This window comes from Balaenoptera physalus (genome assembly GCF_965194825.1).
Source record: "Balaenoptera physalus genome assembly, chromosome: 8".
Classification (NCBI taxonomy): domain Eukaryota; kingdom Metazoa; phylum Chordata; class Mammalia; order Artiodactyla; family Balaenopteridae; genus Balaenoptera; species Balaenoptera physalus.
Genome location: NC_138887.1, coordinates 76,389,301 through 76,416,514, shown reverse-complemented (window position 1 = coordinate 76,416,514; position 27,214 = coordinate 76,389,301). Strand labels below are relative to the sequence as shown.

General features: G+C 41.4%; 1 protein-coding gene and 2 long non-coding RNA genes across 7 annotated transcripts in view; 2 read left to right on the top strand and 1 right to left on the bottom strand.

Annotated features, from left to right (window-relative positions):
• The window catches only part of LOC309665569, a 61,549-nt gene that overhangs the window by 8,397 nt on the left and 25,938 nt on the right, over positions 1-27,214 (bottom strand). The window contains exons 8-13 of the long non-coding RNA XR_014266497.1: positions 26,718-26,790; positions 23,224-23,442; positions 12,157-12,271; positions 11,368-11,536; positions 10,578-10,699; positions 4,271-5,920 (exon numbers count right to left, since the gene is read on the bottom strand). This is a non-coding gene — a long non-coding RNA (uncharacterized lncRNA). The remainder of the gene's footprint in view (positions 1-4,270; positions 5,921-10,577; positions 10,700-11,367; positions 11,537-12,156; positions 12,272-23,223; positions 23,443-26,717; positions 26,791-27,214) is intronic.
• The window catches only part of CPVL (carboxypeptidase vitellogenic like), a 148,196-nt gene that overhangs the window by 105,262 nt on the left and 15,720 nt on the right, over positions 1-27,214 (top strand). The window contains exon 13 of one of the 5 annotated variants that reach the window (XM_082471973.1): positions 5,800-6,445. The exons of the other annotated variants lie outside the window; for them this stretch is intronic. Coding sequence (XP_082328099.1) covers positions 5,800-5,904 — 105 coding nt within the window. The 3' untranslated portion in view covers positions 5,905-6,445. Of the gene's footprint in view, positions 1-5,799; positions 6,446-27,214 lie in introns of those variants that run through there. 5 annotated transcript variants of the gene reach the window in all.
• Positions 10,636-27,131, top strand: LOC309665642. The gene is made up of 2 exons (XR_014266606.1): positions 10,636-10,715; positions 26,330-27,131. It is a non-coding gene; the product is annotated as an uncharacterized lncRNA (long non-coding RNA).

Sequence of the window (27,214 nt, the reverse complement as noted above, 5' to 3'; positions counted from 1 at the left end):
GAAATCCTAAATTATGATATTGTTGCAACTGATTAAGTTAGATGGTGCACCTAGAGAGCCTCTTGGGAACTGTAAGGTAGCATCAAAGCTCTATATTGACTACTCTAGAAATGATGCCACTGCAATGGCTACATTTAGGTCAGCTAAAGCACCCTTTCCCCTCAATAATTATTTGCTACCCTAGAACTTACAGTGGTGAATCTGAAGGCATTTTCCCTGAGTGTTGTGGGAGCAGCCGTGAGCCTTGACCTTCACTTTGCTTTTTGTTTTTTTTTGGAAGTGACTTGCCTCACTCTTTGTTAAGAGGCGGCTGCTAACAAGCTTTGGCTTATTTTTTATTCTCGTTACCAAGTACCCTTTCTTTTTAGTATATTTTTTATTTGAGTGCATATTTATTTTATTTCTACTCAGGGTTAGTGTCTGAAAACAAAAAGGTAAGAGTTTGTAAGTGTGGAATGGAATAAAAATAATAAAAGAAATTTAGTGTAAATCAGAAACTAACAAACAAGATTCTCTTGAGTGTCTGCATCAACCTGTAGTAGAAAACAAGGACTATAAACTATGCTATAACACCTGCCTCCCAAACCTGCTTCTGCCATGTGCCTCTTTTCTTCTTTCTTGGTTAATAACATCACTTCTTGCAAAGCTGCACATGTCAGAAGCCTGAAATGGGGAGGTTGTTGGTGTGTTGGAGGGGGATGCTTTCACTTAAACTTTGTCTGATTAATCACTAATTTTATTATTTCTACCCCAACATCTCTCTTCCCTTCCCCTTCTCATCATCTGTCTTAGGAGCCTACATCATCTCTCACCTGAAGATCTAGTCTCCTAATTTGCCTCCTTACCCCAGTATCATTTCCTTCCAAATCAGCCCCCTCATTACATATTAAGTCATCTTTCTACAATGCAAACCTGAGCGTATCACTACTCTGCTTAAAACCCTCGAGGATATGGGCTTCCCTGGTGGCGCAGTGGTTGAGAGTCTGCCTGCCAATGCAGGGGACACGGGTTCGAGCCCTGGTCTGGGAAGATCCCACATGCCGCAGAGCAACTAAGCCCGTGTGCCACAACTACTGAGCCTGCGCGTCTGGAGCCTGTGCTCCGCAACAAGAGAGGCCGCGATAGTGAGAGGCCCGCACACTGCGATGAGGCGTGGCCCCCGCTCACCGCAACTAGAGAAAGCCCTCACACAGAAACGAAGACCCAACACAGCCAAAAATAAATATAAATAAATTAAAAAATTTAATGAAAAAAAAAAAAAACCCTCGAGGATATAGCCAGAATAGGCAAACCCATAGAGACAGAAAGTAGATTAGTGATTGCCAGGGACTGGCAGGAAGAGGAGAATGGAAAGCGATTGCTAATGAGTATAGGGTTTCCTTTGGGGTTTTGAAAACGTTCTGCAACTAGATAGTGGTGATGGTTGCACAATACTGTGAATATACTAAATGCTACTGAATTGTTCAATGTAAAATGGTTAGAATGATAATTTTATATTATGTGTATTTTAACACACACACACACACAAATCCTATAGGATAAGGTCCATGCATCCCAGCAGCATGTCTTATGGGGTTTACCTGTTCAACTGTCCCTTCTGCTTTCCCACTAACTCTTTACAACTGGGACCTCTTTTGGATTACTGCACGTGCCATGCAGTTTCATGCCCCACTGTTTTTTGTTTTTGTTTTTGTTTTTAATTTATTTATTTTTGGCTGCGTTGGGTCCTCATTGCTGTGCGCGGTCTCCCTCTAGTTGCGGCGAGCGGGAGCCACCCTCTGCTGCTGCGCGCAGGCCTCTCACTGTCGTGGCCTCTCCTACTGCGGAGCACAGGCTCCAGGCGTGCAGGCTTCAGTAGCTGTGGCATGCAGGCTCAGTAGTTGTGGCTCGCGGGCTCCAGAGCCCAGGCTCGGTAGTTGTGGCACATGGGCTTAGTTGCTCCCCGGCATGTGGGATCTTCCTGGCCCAGGGCTCGAACCCGCGTCCCCTGCATTGGCAGGCGGATTCTCAACCACTGTGCCACCAGGGAAGCCCGCCCCACTGCTTTTGAACTCACAGTTTCCTTTGTCTTTAGTGCATCCCTTCCCCCCTCCCCAACCCACCATTGTCCGGTGATCTGCTCCTCCAGGACTCCCAGGAAGTTTCCCCTGACACATCTATGTCAACACACCCATTGTGAATTTCCATCTATATTTCATCTCAAAAGGCACAACTGAGAAACCTTTAGTGCTAGGTCCATGTTTCTAGTTCCAGGGAGCATTGTATTGTTTTCTAAAACGTAAAGTGGAATGAAGCTTTAAAGTGTTTTGTATAACCCTTTGAAAATTCATGACATCTGGAACACATGAGTTTAGGGGTTTCAGTTCTAGTGTGAAAGCACCCAAAAAATACAGTTTCTGGTGATGAGACCATTTCTATCCAGGGAGCCTTGAGATTAATCTTGTCACATTTAAATATGTAATCATGACCCTGTCACATTTTTTTACACAGCTCTAAAAACTCTGTAGTGATTTGTGTTCTTGATTCGTGAGTGGTGAGTGGCTTGGTTATAAACAGCAGAGTGGGTTTTTTTTCAGCACTCATAAATTTATTTTTGAGGTTAACTTCAGTAAAATGCTGTATGGGAATCTGATAGAGAACATCGAGAATTTTATGGTATGTGAAAAAGACTTTGTTCCTAATGAGCTTTTCTTTCCAATCTTAATGACACCATTTATGATGTCATTTGGTCATTACATATGGCAGCTCAGAATTGGACCAGGGATCAGGCAACTCACTGTGAATAAGAATTATAACACCTAACCCCTGTCATCTCTTCTTTAGCACTTGTTTATCATGGATGTAGAAGGTGGATGTTAGTGTGTGTGTCAGAGTGTGAGAGAGAGAGACTGTGTGTGTGTGTGTGTGTGTGTGTGTGTATAAACACCAGGAGAGCAGATGATCAGGAAGAAGTACACTAAGGTGAGGTCATGAGTAGATGTTAACCAAATTTCTCTTTGTAATCTCCCTTGATGTAAAAACAGAACTGCCTGATTTCTCACAAAATAGAAAGTTGGTTTAAATAGCGGTTCTCAAAGCGTAGTCTTTGGACCAACAGCACCAACAACAATACTTTGGAACTGTTTGAAACGCAAATTCTTAGGGGCCTCCCTGGTGGCGCAGTGGTTAAGAATCTGCCTGCCAATGCAGGGGGCACAGCAGTCTGTGTTAACAAGCTCAGGTACTTTTATGCACGCTTGTTTGAGAACTACTGTGTTAACTCGCTTAAACCAAGACTTTTCCATGCTAATGTAGGAACACAATGTTCTAGGTTGGTTAGGTTGATACAAGCATTTTGATCTTGGATTTTGAACACAGATAATTACTGGAAGAATAATTACAATGGCTGATATTTCTTAAGTGCCATCCCAGGCCAGGCACTGTGCCAAGTGTTCCAATGCATATTATTCCATTAATTCCTTCTACAACTATCCCAGGACATAATATTTTATTCTCTGTTGTACAGTTAAGGAAACTGAAACTCAGAGACATGAAGTTAATTGCCCAAGGTCACACAGCTTGCTGTGCCTCTGGTCATGCTCCTGCACTTTGACTCCCGAGCCCAGGCCATCAAGCACTATGCTATCCCCCCATTAGTGGCAGCTCTGGTCTGGAAGACAGGATGACCTTTAGCTCCTGAGTATTCAGTTTATTACTGTTCTGGATGGTTGCCACCAAACTCATTTCCAGTTTAAGCAGCTGGGTTTTGTCATAAACATGACTTCGTTAAATGTCCTCAGCTGAGCTGAAGCTGCATAGAAAACACTCATCGGCTTCCTGCCAAGGCCGGAGAATTGGATGAGAAGCTACAGGAAGAGAATTCTAGCCTGGGACAGTGGGGGCAGCAGAAGTTTCCCTCCAGAGCCACATGCACGGGCTCTTGTCACAGATGTGTTTACTTTCAGTCTGTGACAAAAAGTGGGACACGGTGGGTTTCCAGATGCAAGCTGGAACACAAATGGTAGGTGGACGCCACTGTCATAGCAGCAAGGCACAGATGACGGCTGGTGGAGGGTAGCATAAAGCAGATGTCTCCAATGGTATATGAGGGGTAAGGCCAACCTCAGTCCTTACCTACCTCAGAGGGCTGTTCAGAGGCGAGTGAAACGTTCTGTGACTACGCCGTAAAGTTGTGTTCAAAGTAAGGAATTATCGTGTAAGTACTGTAATTTGATTAAAAACACTGGCGTTTGCATTAGAAGCCAGGGTTCTAGCCGCTTCCTCCACTTACAGTTGTATGACCTGGACAAGCCCCCTTACAGCTCCAGTCTCCTCGCCGCTGCCGTGAAGGGTGCACTGTGCCGTGGTTCAGGGCACAGCTTCTGCAGCTGTAAGCGGCAAAGTAAAATTCATCTAATAACGTTGATCCGCTTATCTCACAGCAAGGTTGGAAGATGGTGGGTGTTGGGGGGAGGGGGTAATATAATCAACACACTATGCAAATCTTTTTTTTTTTTTTTTCTGCTTCAGTTCTTTTCAGATTGATGCAGGTACAAGGTCGGCCTCTAATAAAAGTAGTCTTTAATTCTTGATTGTGATTCAGCAGCTAGAAGTCACCGAATGTGATTGCTTTACTGCATGTGTTCACTTACATCAGCCACTACTAACTCCTGTCCGTTCTCCACACGTGCAACAGGACCTCTCAGGCCACAGGGATCTCTCTTGCATGCGGCGTCCCAGCACTCAGTGTCGGTTCTTTCCCTTTTTGAATCATGAAGGCCTGCCCTTGTTGTAGAGAGGTCCTTGGGACATTGGCTGAAACCATAGACTTTCCGAGTGCAGAGCCTGGCGTAAGGGTGGCCCCCTGTAGGCTCTTGTGTGAGTCTGAACTCACCTCAACTACAGAAGTTTTAAGGATGCTTTATATATCCTGAGAGGTGACAGAGGGGTCCATTGTTATGCAAACTTGTTGAATTTATCCCTAAGACTAGTGGATTCCGTTATATGTAAATTTTACACAGAATTTGGGGAGAAGTATACTGATACCCCCATTTTACTTTGAAATGTGTCAAAAAGATAAGGTGGATTAATAGATGGATAGTGAGATCCATCTGTAAGAAGACAAGTGAGTGTTAATGAGACTATCTCAATGGTGCATATATGAAATTCTTTCAAATTTGCTATATGTTTGAAAATGTTTCATAATAAAATGTCAGGAAAAATAGAATGTTCTAACTCTTTGCTGCTCAAAAATGGGCTTTTAAAATTTCAGCTATCAAGGATTTCTCTTTTGTTATTGTTTTAATTTTTTGGAGGATCAAAATATCTCCTTTATTAATGGTACAGGCTAAGGTGGAAGGTATAGCTTAGTGTGACAGCCAAGTGGACCAGCTAACTGAAGGGTGGAATTAGGTAGATTCCTCCCCCCAATTGCAGGCAGAGCTGGTCTGGGTTAAGTCTCCCCACCTTAGTGCCGTAACCGGGTAGAATTACAGCACAGCACAGCATGGAGGCGCAGACAGCTCCGTCCCAAGAGGAAAAAGACAAGGAGGAATTTTCCAGTTCTATACATGTCAAAGATAAACGCAACTTGGTATAAAATTGAATAACTACACAATTTTAAAACTTTCTTACATTAAGGTACCTATTATTAATGCTATCAAAAGCAGACAATCAGCTATCCAAAGGCATGGATTGATACAATATGTTCTTTATTTCATGTAAGCTTTAAGAATACTTTAATCCAAATTAAAACTTTCCATTTATCTAGAATATCCGATTCTCTAAATTTCAGTTTTTCTTCTGTTTTTCTTCTTTAAGGTAATTGTTCGAGGTGGAGGCCACATTTTGCCCTATGATCAGCCTTTGAGATCTTTTGACATGATTAATCGATTCATTTTTGAAAGAGGATGGGATCCTTATTGATGGATCAGCTACTTTCCTAAAAGAGAATGTCAGGGATTTTAATCTTTGAAAAGAAAATTTTTAAAACAGAAAATGTCACATAAGAAAATTATCTTTTTAAATCTGCAAAATGTTTCTCATCAATAAAAATTATCCTTGAAACAAGTGAGGTTCTGTTTTGGAGAATCACTACAAAATTAACTGTAAGAAGATGCTGTGCATGAGTGAGAATTACATCTTTTAACTTAAAGGATGGAAAGGATGGATTCTGAGACACCGATTCAGATGGAAATAGATAAATAAATGGGATGTTGGGGCCTTGAACAGGAATTTTAAATTCCTTCTAAAATGATGTGAAAAGTGCAGTAAATGAATAAAGGTGTAACTACATCTTGTTCTATAAATAACAGAAAAGTTTATCATACCATGCATCTGAAGGTGTTTGGTAAATATCAGGTAAGAACATCTGACTTATCATTCCAAAGGAATGGGTGACCTTATAATAGTGGTGAGGAAGAGACTTTGGAATGTAGAAAGTCTTAGCAAGAAAGGTAGCTTGGAATTCTTTGAATTAGAAATCTTATATGTAAAAGAAATGATGTACTGATTGATGATAAGCAGAGGATCTTAATCAGAGAACATACTAAATCCTTGCCTTTTCTTTCTTCTTTTTGTTTTTTTTTTTGCTCGTCAGTTCATTTGAAATATATGCATTTATCAAACAGCCTGCAGGCCACATTAGTTATGAGCCATTTTTAATTTGGGTTTTAAATTCTGTACTTCTTTTAGCCAAATAAAGAATAACCTAATTTTGTGTAGTAATTGTTGGAATATCAAAAAAATTTGAGATCATCTTGCATCAAAATATATACATTTATAAATATACATACATGAGTAATTTTCCAACTAAAATATCACATCTCGGCACATCTTTCCTATTTATGCATCACACACTCACATCTCTAATTCTACAGCACGTTTGGCTTTTTCCACATCATTTCCCCCTCATATTACCCATCTATGAATTGGCTTACTGGGGAACTAAATTTAAAAAGTCAAAGCCTCTTGCTGCAGATATTTTATTGAGTTCTTTTAATTTCTCATTTTGTGCCTGATTTCATTCAGGGTTGAGATTTTCCTTTTTTTTTTTTTTTATACATGTTGTTCATTGTGCCCATATACTGTGAGACCTCAAATTGAACATTCTGATCAAAAGCAAATTTTAATTATTGCAGAGAATAAACTGGGGGAAGTGTGCACAAAGCTTTGCATATAGCCCCACCTGCAAGTTAAATAGTTGCATTTGGTCCCAATAATGTGTAGTGGAAAGAGCACCAACTGTGGCTGGGAGACCTGGGATTTAGTCCCAGGTTTGTCGCACATGCACTGGATGTTTTGGATAAGTCATCTCACTGTACTAGCCTCCCAAAGTCTCAAAGAAGATAGCCAGAAGAGATTTCTGAGGTTCCTTCCAGCTCATATATCATTGTCATAGTGACTGTTTCACCAAGGAACCATGAGATGATATAGTAAAGCCTCATTATTAGTGGATTCCATATTTGCATCACCTACTGATTAAAATTTATTTGTAATCCCCAAATCAATACTTGCTCACTTTGTGGTCATTTGTGAGCACGCACAGAGTGATGAGAAATTTGAGTTACCCAATATGCACATTCTCAGCTGAGGTCAAACGAGGCAACACTGCCTTCTTGTTTCAGCTCTCCTAATGTAAACAAGCATCCTTTTGGCAGTCTACTTAGTGCCACATTTTCTGCATCTTTGTGCTTTTATTGGTGATTTTGCTATTTAAAAGGACTCCCAAGCATAGTGCTGAAGGGCCGTCTAGTGTTCTTGAGCACAAGAAGGCTGTGATGTGCCTTATGGGGGAAAGATGTGTGTTAGATAAGGTTCGTTCAGGCGTGAGTTATATGCTGTTGGCTATGAGGTCAATATTATTGAAGCAACGATATATGTTAAATAAGGTTTCTTTAACACACATAGAACAAGGTTATGTTTTGATTGGATGACCAAAATGTTGTGACCAAAGGCTAGTAGGAAACCAAGTCCTGGATTTCCCTGGGAGCAGTGTTTCAGAACTCTAATTCAGTGTTTAGGGAGGTGTGATAGAAAATATCTACAGTGAACAGACAGAATGGACTGTTCTTATGGAACACTTAGAGTAGGGATCAACACAAAATCATATAGCTCAGTAAGTGGAAGTGGTAGATGTTGTCATTGTTTTAGATGTTGTCATTTTTATCATCTCCCTGTCCCAGACACCAGGCCAGTGGGGACTGTTGGGGACAACTTGCCAGGCCTTCCCAGAGCAACCCTAGCCAAGTCCCTTGAGGCTACAGTCCTGTGGAGACTGAATCTGGCAGGTATTTTACATTAAAAGAAGGGAGGGTAGGGTAGTTCAGAGACTAAAGAAAAGCAAGTTTTTGAATTTAATTGGAGAGAGTCCTTTGTGGAGAGACTCTCCCAGTGGGGTAGGCGTCCCCCATGAGATACACCAGTCCATTAAGGTGCCCTCCCTTAGTCCAGACAAGAGACAGGCAGAAAGTCTCACATGACTGCCGTTACTGCAAGCAGACAACTTATATAAACAAGGGGAATTATAGTGAGGACAGGTGAGGCATCTTCTCAAGCTTCTGGGTCCAGCATACTGCCAGTGACTGCAATGTACATGCCTGTAGGATGTTATCAATGTGGTTCATTTCATAAAAACAAAGTCTTCAAATAGTAGGACCTTTATAACTCTTTGCCATGCGATGGGAAATGGCCAGGTCAGTCTCTCGTACCACATGGGCTATCTCAGGGCAGTGTATTTAAAGGAGCTGTAGAACCTGAGAATGGGTCCTGCATTCTTTCTTTCTTTGACAAAAAGACAAGGGTTGCAGATGAGCGAGTGGCTATTGTTAGTATGTCATCTAGCAGATATTTTTTTAAAAAGTAAACACATAATCTGCCCTTTCAAAGAAGTGATGCTTTAAAAATTAGTGAGAATGTAATTTCTTTTCAAAAGAAATTTAATCTATGGCAAGAGCATTTTGAAAACAGATGTTTGGAAATGTTTCCATTTACTGTGTGTGCATTACCAAAAAAAAAAAAAAATCCTTAACTCAGGAAAAATTTCAACAAATGTCTTTACATAAAAGATGGGATTGAAAAATGCATGTTGGGAGTTAATAAAGCTCATCTAATGAGGTACTGCTTCCATTTGGATCTACATCTCTGGAATGTGTCTTTTTCAGCTCTGATGGACTTGGAAACCAAGTGTCAAAATAAACTGAACATATAACCAGACATTTGAATGTTATCTCACAAAAGGGTAACCCAAGATTTTCAAACATGACAAAGCATATTCAACACATTGATCCTATTAAAAATACTAACAGTAATATTTTAGAAAGTATAAATATTTTGTACTACTAAAAATCAATTTTTAAGAATTAGGTATTTAAAATTTCATTCTTTATCATTTCAAAGTTTCCATTTTAATTATTTCATAGTATATATGTTATTAGTACAGTAGTGGCATGGTTATACTTTATAAATGAGTGAATAATTATACATTTTTTGGTATGCCTTCAGCAATTTTTTAACAATAGGGGTGACATAGCATAAAGGTTTGGAGAACACTGAGAGGACAGAAGAAGTCTAAATTTAACAGTGGCCTTAAACTATGCACTGATTTTGTTAAGTTAAAAAAACAAGGCATCTAAAAATACAGTATGTTTCATTTATAAGAAAGGAAGGGAGAAAGGAAGGAAGGGAAATAAAATCAAACGAATAAATAAGGGAGGGAGAGAGAGAGACACACAGAAGTTTTGTAAGGAATAGAGTGCCTCTGGAAAGATAAACAAGGAACCAATAACAGTAGGGGAGGAAGGACAATGTGTTACTGGGCATGGGTGCGAAAGAGACAATTTTTTAAGTATATTTTTATTTTTATACCATTTTGTGCTTATGTTATGTATGTAAGTATTAAAATTCTGGCCCCAGGATCTCAGAGAAAGAACTGCCTTTTGGGTTATGTTTCTGTGGAAGCAGAGCCCAGAGGATAGGTCCATGGACTAAGTCTGCTCAGCGCAAGGCCAGAGGGAGAGTGTTTGGGTTCCCTGGGCAGCCTGACAGTGGAGAGGAGATGCTGCTAAAAATTCAAGAAAAGGCAGGGTTTGAGGAGGTAAGAGAGGGAGACTCTGGCCACATGTCTGCTGAGATCAGAGAAGTGTAGAGTTCTGCAGGATCTGGAATGAGGAGCAGCGCTAGCCCTGCCCTCCCCACCCCCACCATGCACAAAGTAGGGCAGGGGGAGCTTGCTGAATGCTGTCGTTGCATTGTGCTGGGGGGGGCCAGTGGGGAGTGACTTGATTTGACCTTTGGGTTGCAATTGTAAAGAGGCAGAAAAGCATTTCTGTTGCAGTGGAAGTCTGTTGGGTGGCCCATGAGTAGGTCTGGAAGGCCCAGCCTCGACCTCTCAGAGGTTGTTACCAAGAGGCGAAATAGGCCTTCCCTTGGGGATTCATTTCAGCTGTAGACACCTAATTCTGTGAATCAGAAGTAATAATAACAGCTATTCTTTTTAAGCCCCTAAAATGCGCCAGATGTTCACCAAGACATCACCAGGTAGATGGTTTTCCCATTTCACAGAGGAGGTCATGGAACTTCATTGATACAGAGAGACTTGCCTGAGGTTCCTACAGCCAGTGGCAGAGCCAGTCCAGATTCAAACTCATGTGTCTCTCCTTAAACTCCATCCTCTTTCCACGGAGAAGGCACCCTGCCTCCTGATCCTGAAGCTCTTTCTCACCTGATGACATCAATGGGTAAGTGTCAGGTGACCCCATTTGGGGTTGGAGTGTATACCAGCATTAAAAATGGGCTTTATTTTTAAATATTACATACACCAGATTATTGGAAACTAGATGTTGTTATCTGCTCCACCCAAGAGGAACTAGTTTAAATTGGAATCCTGATTCTCTGGAAAGTACTAAGAGCTTTCATTTAATTACTTATGTATGTGAAGTTCTTTAGCCATCTTTTCTCATACTACCAGAAATGTGGTAGATAAGGCCAGAAAACAAAGACAGATCCTGGAATAAACTGCTTGACTTGAGCCCTGATTTGTCTGGGAAAGTCTGGCATTCCCTTTCTTTCTTCATGTGAATGACAAGACCCCTCCTCTTACTGCTGATGATATGTGGGCATGGCCGTATCGATATTTATGCCATGTAGGCCCCTGGTTCTAAGCTCAGAAACCATTTCATTCTTCATGCTGAGCCCTTTCGGGGTTGCTTTCTGGTCCATGGGACTAGCTGCAAAGATGAGTGATGGGGGCCCATTCAACTCCACCATCACAAAGGAAGTTTGTACACTGGGATGAAATACAACTACCTGCTCAGATTACCTTTTCTTGCATACTGTAATGGTTATTGCTATTATAACTTGGAAGATTTAAAAAACATTCAGAAAACAAACCTGAGAGTGATTGATTTTGCTGCCCCTAAGACACCGAGTTAGGAATTGAAAGCAGACCGTTGTGATTTATATCCGCTCGACCCCAAGGAAGGACATCTGTTGGATCATTTTAAAGGGATTTTTGGCAACTTCAGGAGTGTGACGTGGGCTGTCTGCATTCCCCGGGGCTCTGCAATTGAGTAGAAGAGGCCAGGCCTGTGGTTGCTGTTCAAACGGATTTAACAGGAAAATTCGTTGCATCTAGCCAGATCTTTTGGGTCAGTATTTCTCTTTTTCTTAAATCTTTAATTTGCAAATTGTTCATTGCAAAAGTTAAGTAAAAACATCCCCTCCCCAACCCCACACCATACCAGTGGTGACCACTGATAACTCATCCCAGGCTAAGGGAGGGTGGGCTACCTTGAACTCAGTACCACTAAGACTGCACCCAATGGGGGAAGACAATTACCGCCCCACCGAAAAAAAATCAAACCAAGGTGTTGTTACTAGAAGGAAGGAAGCCTGGCCCAGAGCCAAAAAATGTCCACCATATGCAGAAGTCAAAGCTCAGTAGAAAGAGTAAAGCCAACCTCTACATTTTGACATACAGTGGGAATACACATTGGTAATCTTCCTAATTTCCCAAGGAATATTTATAATCAAAACTCATATGTACATCTAGTAATCTTTGATGATACTTAAAATTTTCTTACATGAATCCAAGGGGAGAAAGGAAGTGAGTGCCTGACAGAATTGAGGAGGGGGAAGGGGGAGCATTGTTGGAAGAGAACAGGAAACCCAGACACTCACATCAACATTATGAATAGAAATTCTCCTGGATCCCTGGCCCCATCATGGCTGCCATCATGGTTGCACTAGGATGTGCCATATTAAACCTCATAGGTGACAGGACCTGTTCGGGGTGCTAAAGACACAGAGACAATTTTTGCCAACACTCCCCTGCCTCCGAGGCCCTCTAACTGGGGAGAGGGGAGCATGGGAGAAGGAAGGTGGGTAACCACTGCACAAATAACCATAGTCCCAGAGTGCTAAGTGCTTTCGTAGAGGAAGGTACAAAGCGCTCTGAGAGCAGAGAATAAGGAGTGATGAATTATTCCTGGGGAGGAGAAGTTTTCCAAACTGAGGGGTGGAGGAAGGCTGGAGGTCCAGAGGTCAAGAGTGGCACTGACCTTGCCTAAAGCATGAGCGTAAGTGTGCTGGGGAAATGGTGAGGCTCTGAGCACCCCTGCCTTCTCTCCTCCTGTTTTTATCCTCCCACCCCTGGTAGTTCAATTATTTTGTTACAAAATCTGAATTCTCAAAAAACTACTCTAAACTTCTGTGATGGAAAAAGTAGAAGGACAGATTCCCATATTCAACTGATTTGAGTAATCCCCTAACGACCATGCTTTCGTTTTTCCATCTTGTCTCTATAGAGTTGGGGAAAGATTTAGAAGGCTATCTGCCTGTAAGTCCATCCATCAAGTGGCTTTGGTGGCATGCGAAATGGCATTTCTTTAATAAAATCCCCACACACTATACAGTAACATATTGCGACAGGCTGTCTTTTTTTTTTTTTTTTTTTAACATCTTTATTGAAGTATAATTGCCTTACAATGGTGTGTTAGCTTCTGCTTTATAACAAAGTGAATCAGTTATACATATACAATATGTTCCCATTTCTCTTCCCTCTTGCATCTCCCTCCCTCCCACCCTCCCCATCCCATCCCTCTAGATGGTCACAAAGCACCGAGCTGATCTCCCTGTGCTATGCGGCTGCTTCCCACTAGTTATCTATTTTACATTTGGTAGTGTATATATGTCCATGACACTCTCTTACCCTGTCACATCTCACCCCACCCCCTCCCCATATCCTCAAGTCCATTCTCTAGTAGGTCTGTGTCTTTATTCCCGTCTTGCCACTAGGTTCTTCATGGCCTTTTTTTTTTTTTTTTTTTCCCCTTAGATTCCGTATATATGTGTTAGCATACTGTATTTGTTTTTCTCTTTCTGACTTACTTCACTCTGTATGACAGACTCTAACTCCATCCACCTCATTACAAATACCTCCATTTCATTTCTTTTTATGGCTGAGTAATATTCCATTGTATATATGTGCCACATCTTCTTTATCCATTCATCTGTCGATGGACATTTAGATTGCTTCCATGTCCTGGCTATTGTAAATAGAGCTGCAATGAACATTTTGGTACATGACTCTTTTTGACCTATGGTTTTCTCAGGGTATATGCCCAGTAGTGGGATTGCTGGGTCGTATGGTAGTTCTATTTGTAGTTTTTTAAGGAACCTCCATACTGTTCTCCATAGTGGCTGTATCAATTTACATTCCCACCAACAGTGCAAGAGTGTTCCCTTTCCTCCACACCCTCTCCAGCATTTATTGTTTCTAGATTTTTTGATGATGGCCATTCTGACCGGTGTGAGATGATATCTCATTGTAGTTTTGATTTGCATTTCTCTAATGATTAATGATGTTGAGCATTCTTTCATGTGTCTGTAGGCCATCTGTATATCTTCTTTGGAGAAATGTCTATTTAGGTCTTCTGCCCATTTTTGGATTGGGTTGTTCGTTTTTTTGTTATTGAGCTGCATGAGCTGCTTGTAAATCTTGGAGATTAATCCTTTGTCAGTTGCTTCATTTGCAAATATTTTCTCCCATTCTGATGGTTGTCTTTTGGTCTTGTTTATGGTTTCCTTTGCTGTGCAAAAGCTTTTAAGTTTCATTAGGTCCCATTTGTTTATTTGTGTTCTTATTTCCATTTCTCTGGGAGCTGGGTCAAAAAGAATCTTGCTGTGATGTATGTCATAGAGTGTTCTGCCTATGTTTTCCTCTAAGAGTTTGATAGTGTCTGCCCTTACACTTAGGTCTTTAATCCATTTTGAGTTTATTTTTGTGCATGGTGTCAGGGAGTGTTCTATTTTCATACTTTTACATGTACCTGTCCAATTTTCCCAGCACCACTTATTGAAGAGGCTGTCTTTTCTCCACTGTATATGCTTGCCTCCTTTATCAAAAATAAGGTGCCCATATGTGTGTGGGTTTATCTCTGGGCTTTCTATCCTGTTCCATTGATCTATATTTCTGTTTTTGTGCCAGTACCAAACTGTCTTGATTACTGAAGCTTTGTAATATAGTCTGAAGTCAGGGAGCCTGATTCCCCCAGCTCCATTTTTCGTTCTCAAGATTGCTTTGGCTATTCGGGGTCTTTTGTGTTTCCATACAAATTGTGAAATTTTTTGTTCTAGTTCTGTGAAAAATGCCAGTGGTAGTTTGATAGGGATTGCATTGAATCTGTAGATTGCTTTGGGTAGTAGAGTCATTTTCACAATGTTGATTCTTCCAATCCAGGAACATGGTATATCTCTCCATCTATTTGTATCATCTTTAATTTCTTTCATCAGTGTCTTATAATTTTCTGCATACAGGTCTTTTGTCTCCTTAGGTAGGTTTATTCCTAGATATTTTATTCTTTTTGTTGCAATGGTAAATGGGAGTGTTTTCTTAATTTCACTTTCAGATTTTTCGTCATTAGTGTATAGAAATGCAAGAGATTTCTGTGCATTAATTTTGTATCCTGCTACTTTACCAAATTCATTGATTAGCTCTAGGAGTTTTCTGGTAGCATCTTTAGGATTCTCTATGTATAGTATCATGTCATCTGCAAATAGTGACAGCTTTACTTCTTCTTTTCCGATTTGGATTCCTTTTATTTCTTTGTCTTCTCTGATTGCTGTGGCTAACACTTCCAAAACTATGTTGAATAATAGTGGTGAGAGTGGGCAACCTTGTCTTGTTCCTGATCTTAGTGGAAATGGTTTCAGTTTTTCACCATTGAGGACAATGTTGGCTGTGGGTTTGTCATATATGGCGTTTATTATGTTGAGGAAAGTTCCCTCTATGCCTACTTTCTGCAGGGCTTTTATCATAAATGGGTGTTGAATTTTGTCGAAAGCTTTCTCTGCATCTATTGAGATGATCATATGGTTTTTTTCCTTCAGTTTGTTAATATGATGTATCACATTGATTGATTTGCGTATATTGAAGAATCCTTGCATTCCTGGGATAAACCCCACTTGATCATGGTGTATGATCCTTTTAATGTGCTGTTGGATTCTGTTTGCTAGTATTTTGTTGAGGATTTTTGCATCTATGTTCATCAGTGATATTGGCCTGTAGTTTTCTTTCTTTGTGACATCTTTGTCTGGTTTTGGTATCAGGGTGATGGTGGCCTCGTAGAATGAGTTTGGGAGTGTTCCTCCCTCTGCAATATTTTGGAAGAGTTTGAGAAGGATAGGTGTTAGCTCTTCTCTAAATGTTTGATAGAATTCACCTGTGAAGCCATCTGGTCCTGGGCTTTTGTTTGTTGGAAGGTTTTTAATCACAGTTTCAATTTCAGTGCTTGTGATTGGTCTGTTCATATTTTCTATTTCTTCCTGGTTCAGTCTCGGCAGTTTGTGCCTTTCTAAGAATCTGTCCATTTCTTCCAGGTTGTCCATTTTATTGGCATAGAGTTGCTTGTAGTAATCTCTCATGATCTTTTGTATTTCTGCAGTGTCAGTGGTTACTTCTCCTTTTTCATTTCTAATTCTATTGATCTGAGTCTTCTCCCTTTTTCTCTTGATGAGTCTGGCTAATGGTTTATCAATTTTGTTTATCTTCTCAAAGAACCAGCTTTTAGTTTCATTGATTTTTGCTATTGTTTCCTTCATTTCTTTTTCATTTATTTCTGACCTGATCTTTATAATTTCTTTCCTTCTGCTGGCTTTGGGGTTTTTTTGTTCTTCTTTCTCTAATTGCTTTAGGTGCAAGGTTAGGTTGTTTATTCGAGATGTTTCCTGTTTCTTGAGGTAGGCTTGTATTGCTATAAACTTCCCTCTTAGCACTGCTTTTGCTGCGTCCCATAGGTTTTGGGTCGTCGTATCTCCATTGTCATTTGTTTCTAGGTATTTTTTGATTTCCCCTTTGATTTCTTCAGTGATCACTTCGTTATTAAGTAATGTATTGTGTAGCCTCCATGTGTTTGTATTTTTTACAGGTCTTTTCCTGTAATTGATATCTAGTCTCATAGCGTTGTGGTCGGAAAAGATACTTGATACGATTTCAATTTTCTTAAATTTACCAAGGCTTGATTTGTGACCCAAGATATGATCTATCCTGGAGAATGTTCCATGAGCACTTGAGAAAAATGTGTATTCTGTTGTTTTTGGATGGAATGTCCTATAAATATCAATTAAGTCTATCTTGTTTAATGTATCATTTAAAGCTTGTGTTTCCTTATTTATTTTCATTTTGGATGATCTGTCCATTGTTGAGAGTGGGGTGTTAAAGTCCCCTACTATGATTGTGTTGCTGTCGATTTCCCCTTTTATGGCTGTTAGTATTTGCCTTATGTATTGAGGTGCTCCTATGTTGGGTGCATAAATATTTACAATTGTTATACCTTCCTCTTGTATCGATCCCTTGATCATTATATAGTGTCCTTCTTTGTCTCTTGTAATAGTCTGTATTTTAAAGTCTATTTTGTCTGATATGAGAATTGCTACTCCAGCTTTCTTTTGATTTCCATTTGCATGGAATATCTTTTTCCATCCCCTCACTTTCAGTCTATATGTGTCTCTAGGTCTGAAGTGGGTCTCTTGTAGACAGCATATATATGGGTCTTGTTTTTGTATCCATTCAGCCAGCCTGTGTCTTTTGGTGGGAGCATTTAATCCATTTACATTCAAGGTAATTATCGATATGTATGTTCCTATTCCCATTTTCTTAAATGTTTTGGGTTTGTTATTGTAGGTGTTTTCCTTCTCTTGTGTTTCTTGCCTAGAGAAGTTCCTTTAGCATTTGTTGTAAAGCTGGTTTGGTGGTGCTGAACTCTCTCAGCTTTTGCTTGTCTGTAAAGGTTTTAATTTCTCCATCGAATCTGAATGAGATCCTTGCTGGGTAGTGTAATCTTGGTTGCAGGTTTTTCTCCTTCATCACTTTAAGTATATCCTGCCACTCCCTTCTGGCTTGCAGAGTTTCTGCTGAAAGATCAGATGTTAACCTTATGGGGATTCCCTTGTGTGTTATTTGTTTTTTTTCCCTTGCTGCCTTTAATATGTTTTCCTTATATTTAATTTTTGACAGTTTGATTAATATGTGTCTTGGTGTGTTTCTCCTTGGGTTTATCCTGTATGGGACTCTCTGTGCTTCCAGGACTTGATTAACTATTTCCTTTCCCATATTAGGGAAGTTTTCAACTATAATCTCTTCAAATATCTTCTCAGTCCCTTTCTTTTTCTCTTCTTCTTCTGGGACCCCTATAATTCGAATGTTGGCGCGTTTAATGTTGTCCCAGAGGTCTCTGAGACTGTCCTCAGTTCTTTTCATTCTTTTTTCTTTATCCTGCTCTGCAGTAGTTATTTCCACCATTTTATCTTCCAGGTCACTTATCCTTTCTTCTGCCTCAGTTATTCTGCTATTGATCCCATCTAGAGTATTTTTAATTTCATTTATTGTGGTTTTCATCATTGCTTGGTTCCTCTTTAGTTCTTCTACGTCCTTGTTAAATGTTTCTTGCATTTTGTCTATTCTATTTCCAAGATTTTGGATCATCCTTACTATCATTATTCTGAATTCTTTTTCAGGTAGACTACCTATTTCCTCTTCATTTGTTAAGTCTGGTATGTTCTGACCCTGCTCCTTCATCTGCTGTGTGTTTTTCTGTCGTCTCATTTTGCTTATCTTACTGTGTTTGGGGTCTCCTTTTCACAGGCTGCAGGTTCGTAGTTCCTGTTGTTTTTGGTATCTGTCCCCAGTGGCTAAGGTTGGTTCAGTGGGTTGTGTAGGCTTCCTGGTGGAGGGAACTAGTGCCTGAGCTCTGGTGGATGAGGTTGGCTCTTGTCTTTCTGGTGGGCACGTCCACGTCTGGTGGTGTATTTTGGGGTGTCTGTGGCCTTATTATGATTTTAGGCAGCCTCTCTGCTAATGGATGGGGCTGTGTTCCTGTCTTGCTAGTTGTTTGGCATAGGGTGTCCAGCACTGTAGCTTGTTGGTCGTTGAGTGAAGCTGGGTCTTGATGTTGAGATGGAGATCTCTGAGAGATTTTTGCCGTTTGGTATTACGTGAAGCTGGGAGGTCTCTTGTGGACCAGTGTCCTGAAGTTGGCTCTCCCACCTCAGAGGCACGGCCCTGATGCCTGGCTGGAGCACCAAGAGCCTTTCGTCCACACGGAGGGAAAGCTTCCGTCTCGGCGGCGTTGCCGCTTCCCCCGCCTGCGGGAGCCGCGCGCCGCCCCCGGGCCCGGGACGCCGCGTGGGCTCGAGTGCGGGCGGGATGCGGAAAGGACAGGCTGTCTTATACCAATTTCCCATCTCCCCGGGGAAGAGAAACATCCTGTAAGGAGGTCATTTTGAGATGGTCCCAGAGTGTGACTCACTGGAGGGAAATGCCAAAAGCTTTGGGGCAAAAATAAACAAAAGTGAAAAAAATACATCAATTCTATCCAAAAAAAAAAAGACTGGGAGTGGTGTTGCACTGGAAAATTGAAGCTGATCTTGAGCAGGACTGAGGGAATAGTGGAGAGGGATTTTGTTTAGTAAATTAGGTAGTTTGTTCAGGGTGAAATTTCACCAGCATATACTTTCCTGGGTAGGGCTGTGAGGGACAGAGGGAAAGGGATCTCTAATAAGACACAGCTCCCTCAAATGAGCACCTTCTACCCCTGAAAAATCTTAACATTTGTTAGCCTAGAACCTAAGAGGTTCTAAGAATATTTAAGAGTTCTAGTTTCTTATGCACTGAGAGATGTAATTCTCTTTTGGCCTCTTAAGTAAACCAAACTCCATGTAGCTTTGCTTCTAGATCATATTCTTCCCTTGCTGAGTGGTCAGAGAGTAAAAAAGATGCACCAGCCCAGGGAGCATGTGATTTTGAACCCCAATTCCAAATTTTCTGGGATTTTCAACTCTTTAGTGGAATTTTTTCTCCCTGGGCTTAAGTAGAGTAAAAGGAGTTGTTAGTCACATATTCAATTTGGAAACATTACAAAGACAAGAAAAAGAATTCAATAAACTTGAGTTATTAGAATACACCCAGTTATGAAAACTGGAATTGGGTGGTTTAAAAACACTACTGCCAATCATTAGAGAAATGTAAGTTAAAACCACAATGAGGTACCACCTCACACCAGTCAGAATGGCCATCATCAAAAAATCTAGAAACAATAAATGCTGGAGAGGGTGTGGAGAAAAGGGAACCCTCCTGCACTGTTGGTGGGAATGTAAATTGATACAGCCACTATGGAGAACAGTATGGAGTTCCCTTAAAAAACTAAAAATAGAACTACCATATGACCCAGCAATCCCACTACTGGGCATATACCCTGAGAAAACCATAATTCAAAAAGAGACATGTACCACAGTGTTCATTGCAGCACTACTTACAATAGGCAGGACATGGAAGCAACCTAAATGTCCATCAACAGATGAATGGATAAAGAAGATGTGGCACATACACACAATGGAATATTACTCAGCCATAAAAAGGAATGAAATTGAGTTATTTGTAATGAGGTGGATGGACCTAGAGTCTGTCATACAGAGTGAAGTAAGTCAGAAAGAGAAAAACAAATACCATATGCTAACGCACATATATGGAATCTAAAAAACCGGTACTGATGAACCTAGTGGCAGGGCAGGAATAAAGACGCAGATGTAGAGAATGGACTTGAGGACACAGCGGGGGAAGGGGAAGCTGGGACGAACGAAGTGAGAGAGTAGCATTGACATATATACACTACCAAATGTAAAATGGATGGCTAGTGGGAAGCGGCTGCATAGCACAGGGAGATCAGCTCGATGCTTTGTGAGGACCTAGAGGGTGGGATGGGGAGGGTGGGAGGGAGGCTCAAGAGGGAGGGGATATGGGGATATATGTATACATATAGCTGATTCACTTTGTTGTACAGCAGAAACTAACACAACATTGTAAAGAATTTATACTCCAATAAAGATATTAAAGAAATAAAAAAAATAAAAACACTAGTGCCAACAATTCCCAAGGAATTATCTTTTGGTGAATACTGGTAAGTCTAAGAATGCAGAGAGATTCCTCTTATTATTTCCTGCTTCTCACTCCACACAAATCCCTAAATTCCCAACAGAGGTACCATCAAATAAAGACAAGAGATCAGATCTAGAGAGATAGGGGAGGCATGCTTGGAAAAGACCAAAAGGAGGTAAATAGGGATGGGTCCTGAACCACCAGGGCAGCATGTGGTGCCCTCCCCAGAGAGTGAGATGGATTTTAGGATCCCCCTTTCTCCCCTGCTCCCCTTGTAGATGCAACAGCGGCCTGGAAGGCCCAAGTACCACTGGTCTTCATGATAAGCTCTTTCTCCCCTCTGCCCAAAGCCACCGAGTAAAGAAAACAACTTGGCATTAGGAGTGGAGGGCAGGTGATAATGGGCTTCCCTGGGGACAGATGTTCAACACTGGGAAAGATAGCAGAGGAGTTGGGAATGCTGGCAATGAATAGTTGCTACTTTTCCATGTTTATGATGTTGAAGGATTCTGGCATCTTAATAAATTCCCAAAAAACAAATTCCTAATGAAAGGCATAACAATATGTAAAGAAGAGAGAACTGTCTAACAGAAAGCAGAGACAGTGATAAAACTAATATATGCCTCAAAATGGATATACAATGTCAAGGCTATTCCTTCTCACATCTTCCTGAATAGTTTTCACAAAACCACTATAAAAGGATTCTATATTTATTGGAGAGAAAACTGCATGGGTCTGCCCTGCTGTTCCTCAGGAGTTGACTGTATGTTCACCAGAGCAGTTGTTACAAACTGTGTCTGGGCTCAAGTTCCAAATGACACACTGACTGCTCTCCTTACTCTCAGCAAGTGGCCTTGCCTCCTACTCTACTGAGACGATCAAAAGGATCCGACACTGGATCCCTGTTTTCCTCCTTCACCCCAACATGCTGCTGCAACATCATTGCCCATATTCCCTTTCTACCATGGCAAAGTCATGACCTCTCTTCAGAGCCTCTCACCCACAGCTCCAACTTTCCGGATGGAAACTCAGATTTAACATGTCTAGACTGGTCCTCTTTCCCCCCAAACCAGAAGCTCCTCTTAGTTTTTCTGTCTGCTGAGAACACGCCCATTCTTGCAATCACCATCCGTCTCTTGCCTTTCTCTCCGATTCAACCAGTGGTCAAATCCTGTTTACTCTACTTCAGCAATGTCTTTTGCATCTCTGTTCTCCTTTTCCTTCCTGTTTCTAGACTATTGCACAGCCTACTGAAAGTTCTCTCTGCTTCTAGCCTTACCATCACCAGCCCCAACCATTAATCCATCCTAGACAGTGTTGCTATTTCATTTCCAAAGGTACAACTCTAATCTATCTACTTGCTCTCTGACCCAATGGCTGCCAAGTACTTTCAAGTTAACATCAAAACACCCTGACTTGGGGACTTCCCTGGTGGCACCGTGGTTAAGAATCCGCCTGCCAATGCAGGGGACACGGGTTCGAGCCCTGGTCCGGGGGAAGATCCCACATGCCGCGGAGCAATGAAGCCCGCGTGCCACAACTACTGAAGCCTGTGCGCCTAGAGCCCGTGCTCCACAACGAGAAGCCACTGCAATAAGAAGCCCGCGCACAGCAACGAAGACCCAACCCAGCCAAAAATAAAATTTTAAAAAATTTAAAAATTAAAAAACGCTGACTTTGAAGGCCTGTCACAAACTGACCCCACCTACTTTGGGAGGGTGGCTTCTTTTCCCACTGCTCAAATACAACCATTCAGATGAGGTTATTTGCCCTCACCTATATGCCTATTTTCTCTTTGCTCATGCCTCTCTTTCTATCCGTCACATTCTCTGAAATGAAATACTCCCATCCCTTCAAGACTCACTCAAAAGTGCAAGATGCCTTAAGCATTCCTCCCGCCTTGGTTTCTCTCTTCCCACCCATCCCCAAAGAATCACTTTCTTCTCTGCATTATCTGTTGCACTCCTGTAACACACATTTCTGTCTTGTGTCAGAGTTGTCTGAAGTTTTTCTTTTTCGTTCCCCATTTGAGCAGGTAGCAGACTCCACGACCCTTGCTTCAGGGAGGTAAGGGGCAGGATGAGAAGCAGACGATTCTGGCTTTTGCTTTCTAAAAGCCAGAGGCCCAAGGGGAGGATAGAGTTTGAGGAAAGGTTAGTGGCTTGGAAAAACGGGAGAAACACCAGACTAAAAGGACCTTCTCCCGATTGGGGGTAGAAGCAAGCGCTGCAGGTTCTGCTTCCTGGCAGGGGCAAGACCCCGAGAGGAAGAGCTTCTGGGTGAAACATCTGGGGAGTGGGGCCGTGGGCAATGATGTTCTCAGTCTTGCCCAGAAGCAGCAGACTGCCACCAGGTGTGAAGGGACCATGGGGACAGACACAGTGTGATGGGCTGATTAGCAGAGGACCTTCTCCAAAGCCCTTGTCACTGCATAAGACTCTTGACACCTTAACACAACTCCACCCACAAACTCTGGGGATGGGTGGGGGAAGGGAGCAGAGCAATGACTAAGATGAAACTTCCCACCGGCCCAGCAGCGTAGGGGTGCAGAATTTTAAAATTATTGTAAAAAACAGAGATACCATCTTTCTTATCACCTGAATTTGTGGATTGATATTCATTCCTGATATGTTTAAATACACCTATCGCAACTTTTCCCTTGAGGAAGAGAACTTCAATTCAACAATATTTATTGAGTGCCCACTATGTGACAGGCACTGTTCTAGATGGACAGATATAGCAATGAACAAGCCTGAAGACCCCTCCTCCAAGGCATTACATTCTGGTGGCAGGTTAGTGTTCAAGTGCACACATACCTACAGAGATACATATTGACAAACGCCATGAAGAAAATCAAAGCACGACGGGGAATCCGGCGTGGTGGGAGGTGAGGGCATGATCACATCGGGTGGTCCGGAAAGCCCTCCTGATGTGCTGACATCCGAGCTGGGTCTGAAGGAAGAGCAGGAGGGAGCCTCGCCCATACCTGAGAGAGTATACTACCAACACTGCAGGACCAGCCGGGAGTCCTGGGCCTGTGAAGGGAATAAAAGCTCAGGATCTCATCCTGGAGGAGGGGCCGGTGCTGTCAGAGTCACGGAGGCGGTAGTTCAAGGTAAAGCCCTGGAACATGCTCAGCTTTGCTCCCTGCGCCGGGTGCCACGCACAGTGTGTGCTCAGGAAGTATTTAACTGAAGGGGTGGGGGTGGTCCAAGCATCAAGCACCGCTATTTATGCCACGTTGAGAAGTAATAGATAACACATAAACATATGAATAAATATAGGACCTAAAAACGATCCATAAGCTCGTAGCCCAGATATAACGAACTTTAAACTTTTAATACTAGTCCTTCTGGTCATTTATTATTTGTAGATCCTATTTTTGTTTGCATTTGAGACAACAGTATGTCCTGTTGTCTTCACTTAATCCTACTGTGATTTTTAATATCATCCACTAACTCACTGAAGATACTTAAGTGATACTTAAGTGTATCTCTAACTGGTTTCAGCAGCTTGGACAAAGTGGTCACAAAGCGACTGATTCTTTCTTAAGGGCCACAGGAGGTGCTCAGAAGCCAGTGAATTTTATGAGGAGGGGGATCTACGGGCCACCAAACCTGTAGACTGAGACAGAGTGACAGCATGGATCTCCTGGCTGCAGGATGCCCGCTGCTCTCTAATACGGGGAATGCCCCGCCTTCCCTGCGCACAGGGTGTGGTCATCATTAGCAAGATGGTGCCTGTGAATTCTCCCCCCCGTCCCTCCGGTCTGGAGGCATTGGAACATTTCCTAGAGAGTCATTTTGTTCTTCCTGGGTCTCTGTTTTACCTCTAGTAACTGCTCCCACCTGTTCCTAATGCTCTCTCTGGATAAATGATTCAGCTCAATTCAGTGTCTACAACTTGTGGCTTCCTAAAAGAGCCAGACCATTTTGTAACACAAGGGAACATAGCTCAAACCAAGTCAAAACATCTAAGAGAAAATGTATTTGTCTTCAACGTCCAGGATTATAAACTCTTCAGCTATTTAAATAAACATGTGCGTGGGTTTAAAAAAAAATCAGAAAGGACTTAACAGAAATCAAGCCTAAGCTCTTCTCTGATGCAGCCTCCTATCCTTCCATCTGCTTTTGGGACAGCTCTTTCTGGAAGAACTGTAGGACCTGTGCTGAGGTGTCCTCTTAGCCCCCGGAGAAATATAATGGGTGTGTTCATGGCCCAAAAGGAAGACACCATTAAGTGTGTGGAGAGTAAATGCAGATTTTTACAGGTGAATCAACATTGTTGGTTTTGGGCTGGTTGCTGAAGCCACTTTTTTGCCCATGAGCAACAAATTAATTTATTCAAGACTTGCATTACTAAAAGGAAAACAAAACTAAGGCAGGACAAAATTAACGGGAAATTTAAGAAAAGAAAATCACAACCACCAACAAACAACCCTTAGTTTTGCTGAGATGATTAGAGCCAGATGGAGGGGGGAGCCCAGGTGACCAGATGGTTGGGACGTGTCTAAGGACAGAAGTGGCTGTGCATCAGCCAGCACAGTCCCAAACCTTCAAATCACTTGCAGTAGCAGAGAAGTATTTCCTTCCTTCCTCTTTCTCTTCCTCTTTCCTTTTTCAGCAATGGGGACGTTCAAGGTTGGAGCTCTTTCAAATGAGAAGGCACAGTGGGATGGAGCTGGGTACCAAAACTGAGGAGCGGGGTGGGTGGAATAGAGCAAAGCAGCTAGGACTTTAGTCATGATCACTCTCCCAAAATTCTGGATTTCAAAATAAGACTCCCTTCTCAGAGATAATAAAAGGTACATTTGGCTGCTCTAAGGCTGTCCTACAATCAATTCCTGGTGGGTTGTTAGACATTTTGAGCTTAACCAGACCTGCACAGATCCTCCATCTAATTCTATCATGTGGCTTCTAATGCCTTCGTACGTAGCCTCTGGCAACAAAGCCATTTTCCAATTGCTAATATCCTCTCCCTTCAGCACTCATCCTGCCAGAATCATTTACAGCTCCATGTCTGAATCTCCCCAGAAAAGAGACTTTTTTCTCTTCGGCGAGATGGTTTCCGGAAAACAACCCTTTGCACAGGACAAATGAATATAAGAGTTCTGTTCATTACAATTAGCACAACAGTGAAGAAATTCAGGGACCTCAGTGCTACATAAAGGAAAAGAATGTCGCAGAAGTTCTTTACGTAGTATTTTAAAATTTATGATTCTTATCACATTTGTGATTTCACCCATTTAGTGAAGAACACTAGTTTGTTCATCGTATCAACGCTTTGTTAATGTTTCAATTCACTCCAGAAGCCCTTACGAGAAGCTTGCATGAGCTCTATAAAGACAGGGACTTTGGTCTCTTGTGTTCAACCCCGTACTCATACAGCTTCTAACAGAGTAGCTGGCACTTCACAAGTGTTCATTAATATTTACTGTTGAATGAACCGAGGTATTTTCTAATGGGAAACTGCAAGTCTGGCCATCGTTTGACTTGTGGTGTTTCGTGTGAAACAGAAGTGTTTATCTATCTTGGGGTTAAGAAGGGAAATTCTAGTTTCACTCTTAGGAAGCAACAAGGCTCTTAAAATAGATTTTTATCTAGCTTACTTTAAAATTGCGATCTACCACTAGGTATTTAGAAAGTCAACCCTTTCTTCCATTACAAATAAAAATTCCATCTTCTGTCATAGCAGTACTCCTTTGTCAGCTACAAGCTAAGCCCTGTCTGTAATAACAACATATTGCACACCCTATGTTATGCCTAACAAGAGGATTCTAGGCGCGGGTAGAAGGGACAGACTTCAAATTACATATGCCAAGATGACATTTTCTCAATTCTCTTCATCTTTAGGGAAACAAAACAAAAGTAGAATGTACAGTCCCAAAATACTCCATGTTGTTTTATTTTTAATCATTCTTAGCTATTTGATGGAGCTGTTGAGGACTTGAGAAAATACAAACATTCCACCTCTTCTTTTCACTGTTAGAAGAAAGCTGATTTAATAGAACTCTAACAACTGTTGGCCAAATCCCAGATGAAGCTGTGCAGTGATTCTGAAGTGACTCTTTAAAAGTCTCTCTTACTTATAATGAAATTATAAACTAAAATCTAGACTGCTGTAGAATCTTTTGCCAGAAAGAAAAATCTGTTCCAAATGTGCTGACAGCTAAAGAGAAAACCAGTGGTGCTCCTGACAGGAAAACTGGGCTGGGATGAAAGACGCAGAACTGAATCCTTTGACTGAAATTCAGATGGAGATCTAAGAGTTTTCTGGGTTTTCTTTGAACCTGAGCATAGGGAATACATACCAGCAAGAGGTAAAACCAATTCGTGTTGATGTCAGACCTGGTATTTCTAATAGCACCTTCCTCTGCTTCACAACTTGCATGTGGAATTCCCATGAAAAGAAAAGCACATGCATTAAGAGATCTCCAATGGGCCGTTGAGGATTTGCGGATGGAATTTCCATGTTCCTCCTGTTTTGATAGTTTTAAAACCAATTACCATGAAATGTGGATGTGATCCAGTTGTGGACTTAGCCTGTGGATGTGGCTATCGAGAAAATGAGCATATCAATGGACCATTTATCTTGGATAACTGCTGTTTAATCTACTAAATGTTCAGTATAAACTATTTTGTTAACTGTAGTAGAAGTGATCATAAATCATTGTTATGTGTGATTATTACTGAAATATAAAAAATTAAAAATTTTCCTTTTCATGCATGCCTTCTCATTTTTTTGGACTATTTGGAAATATAATTAATGCATATCTTCTCAGATTCAGCCTCATAAACAGGAAATGTG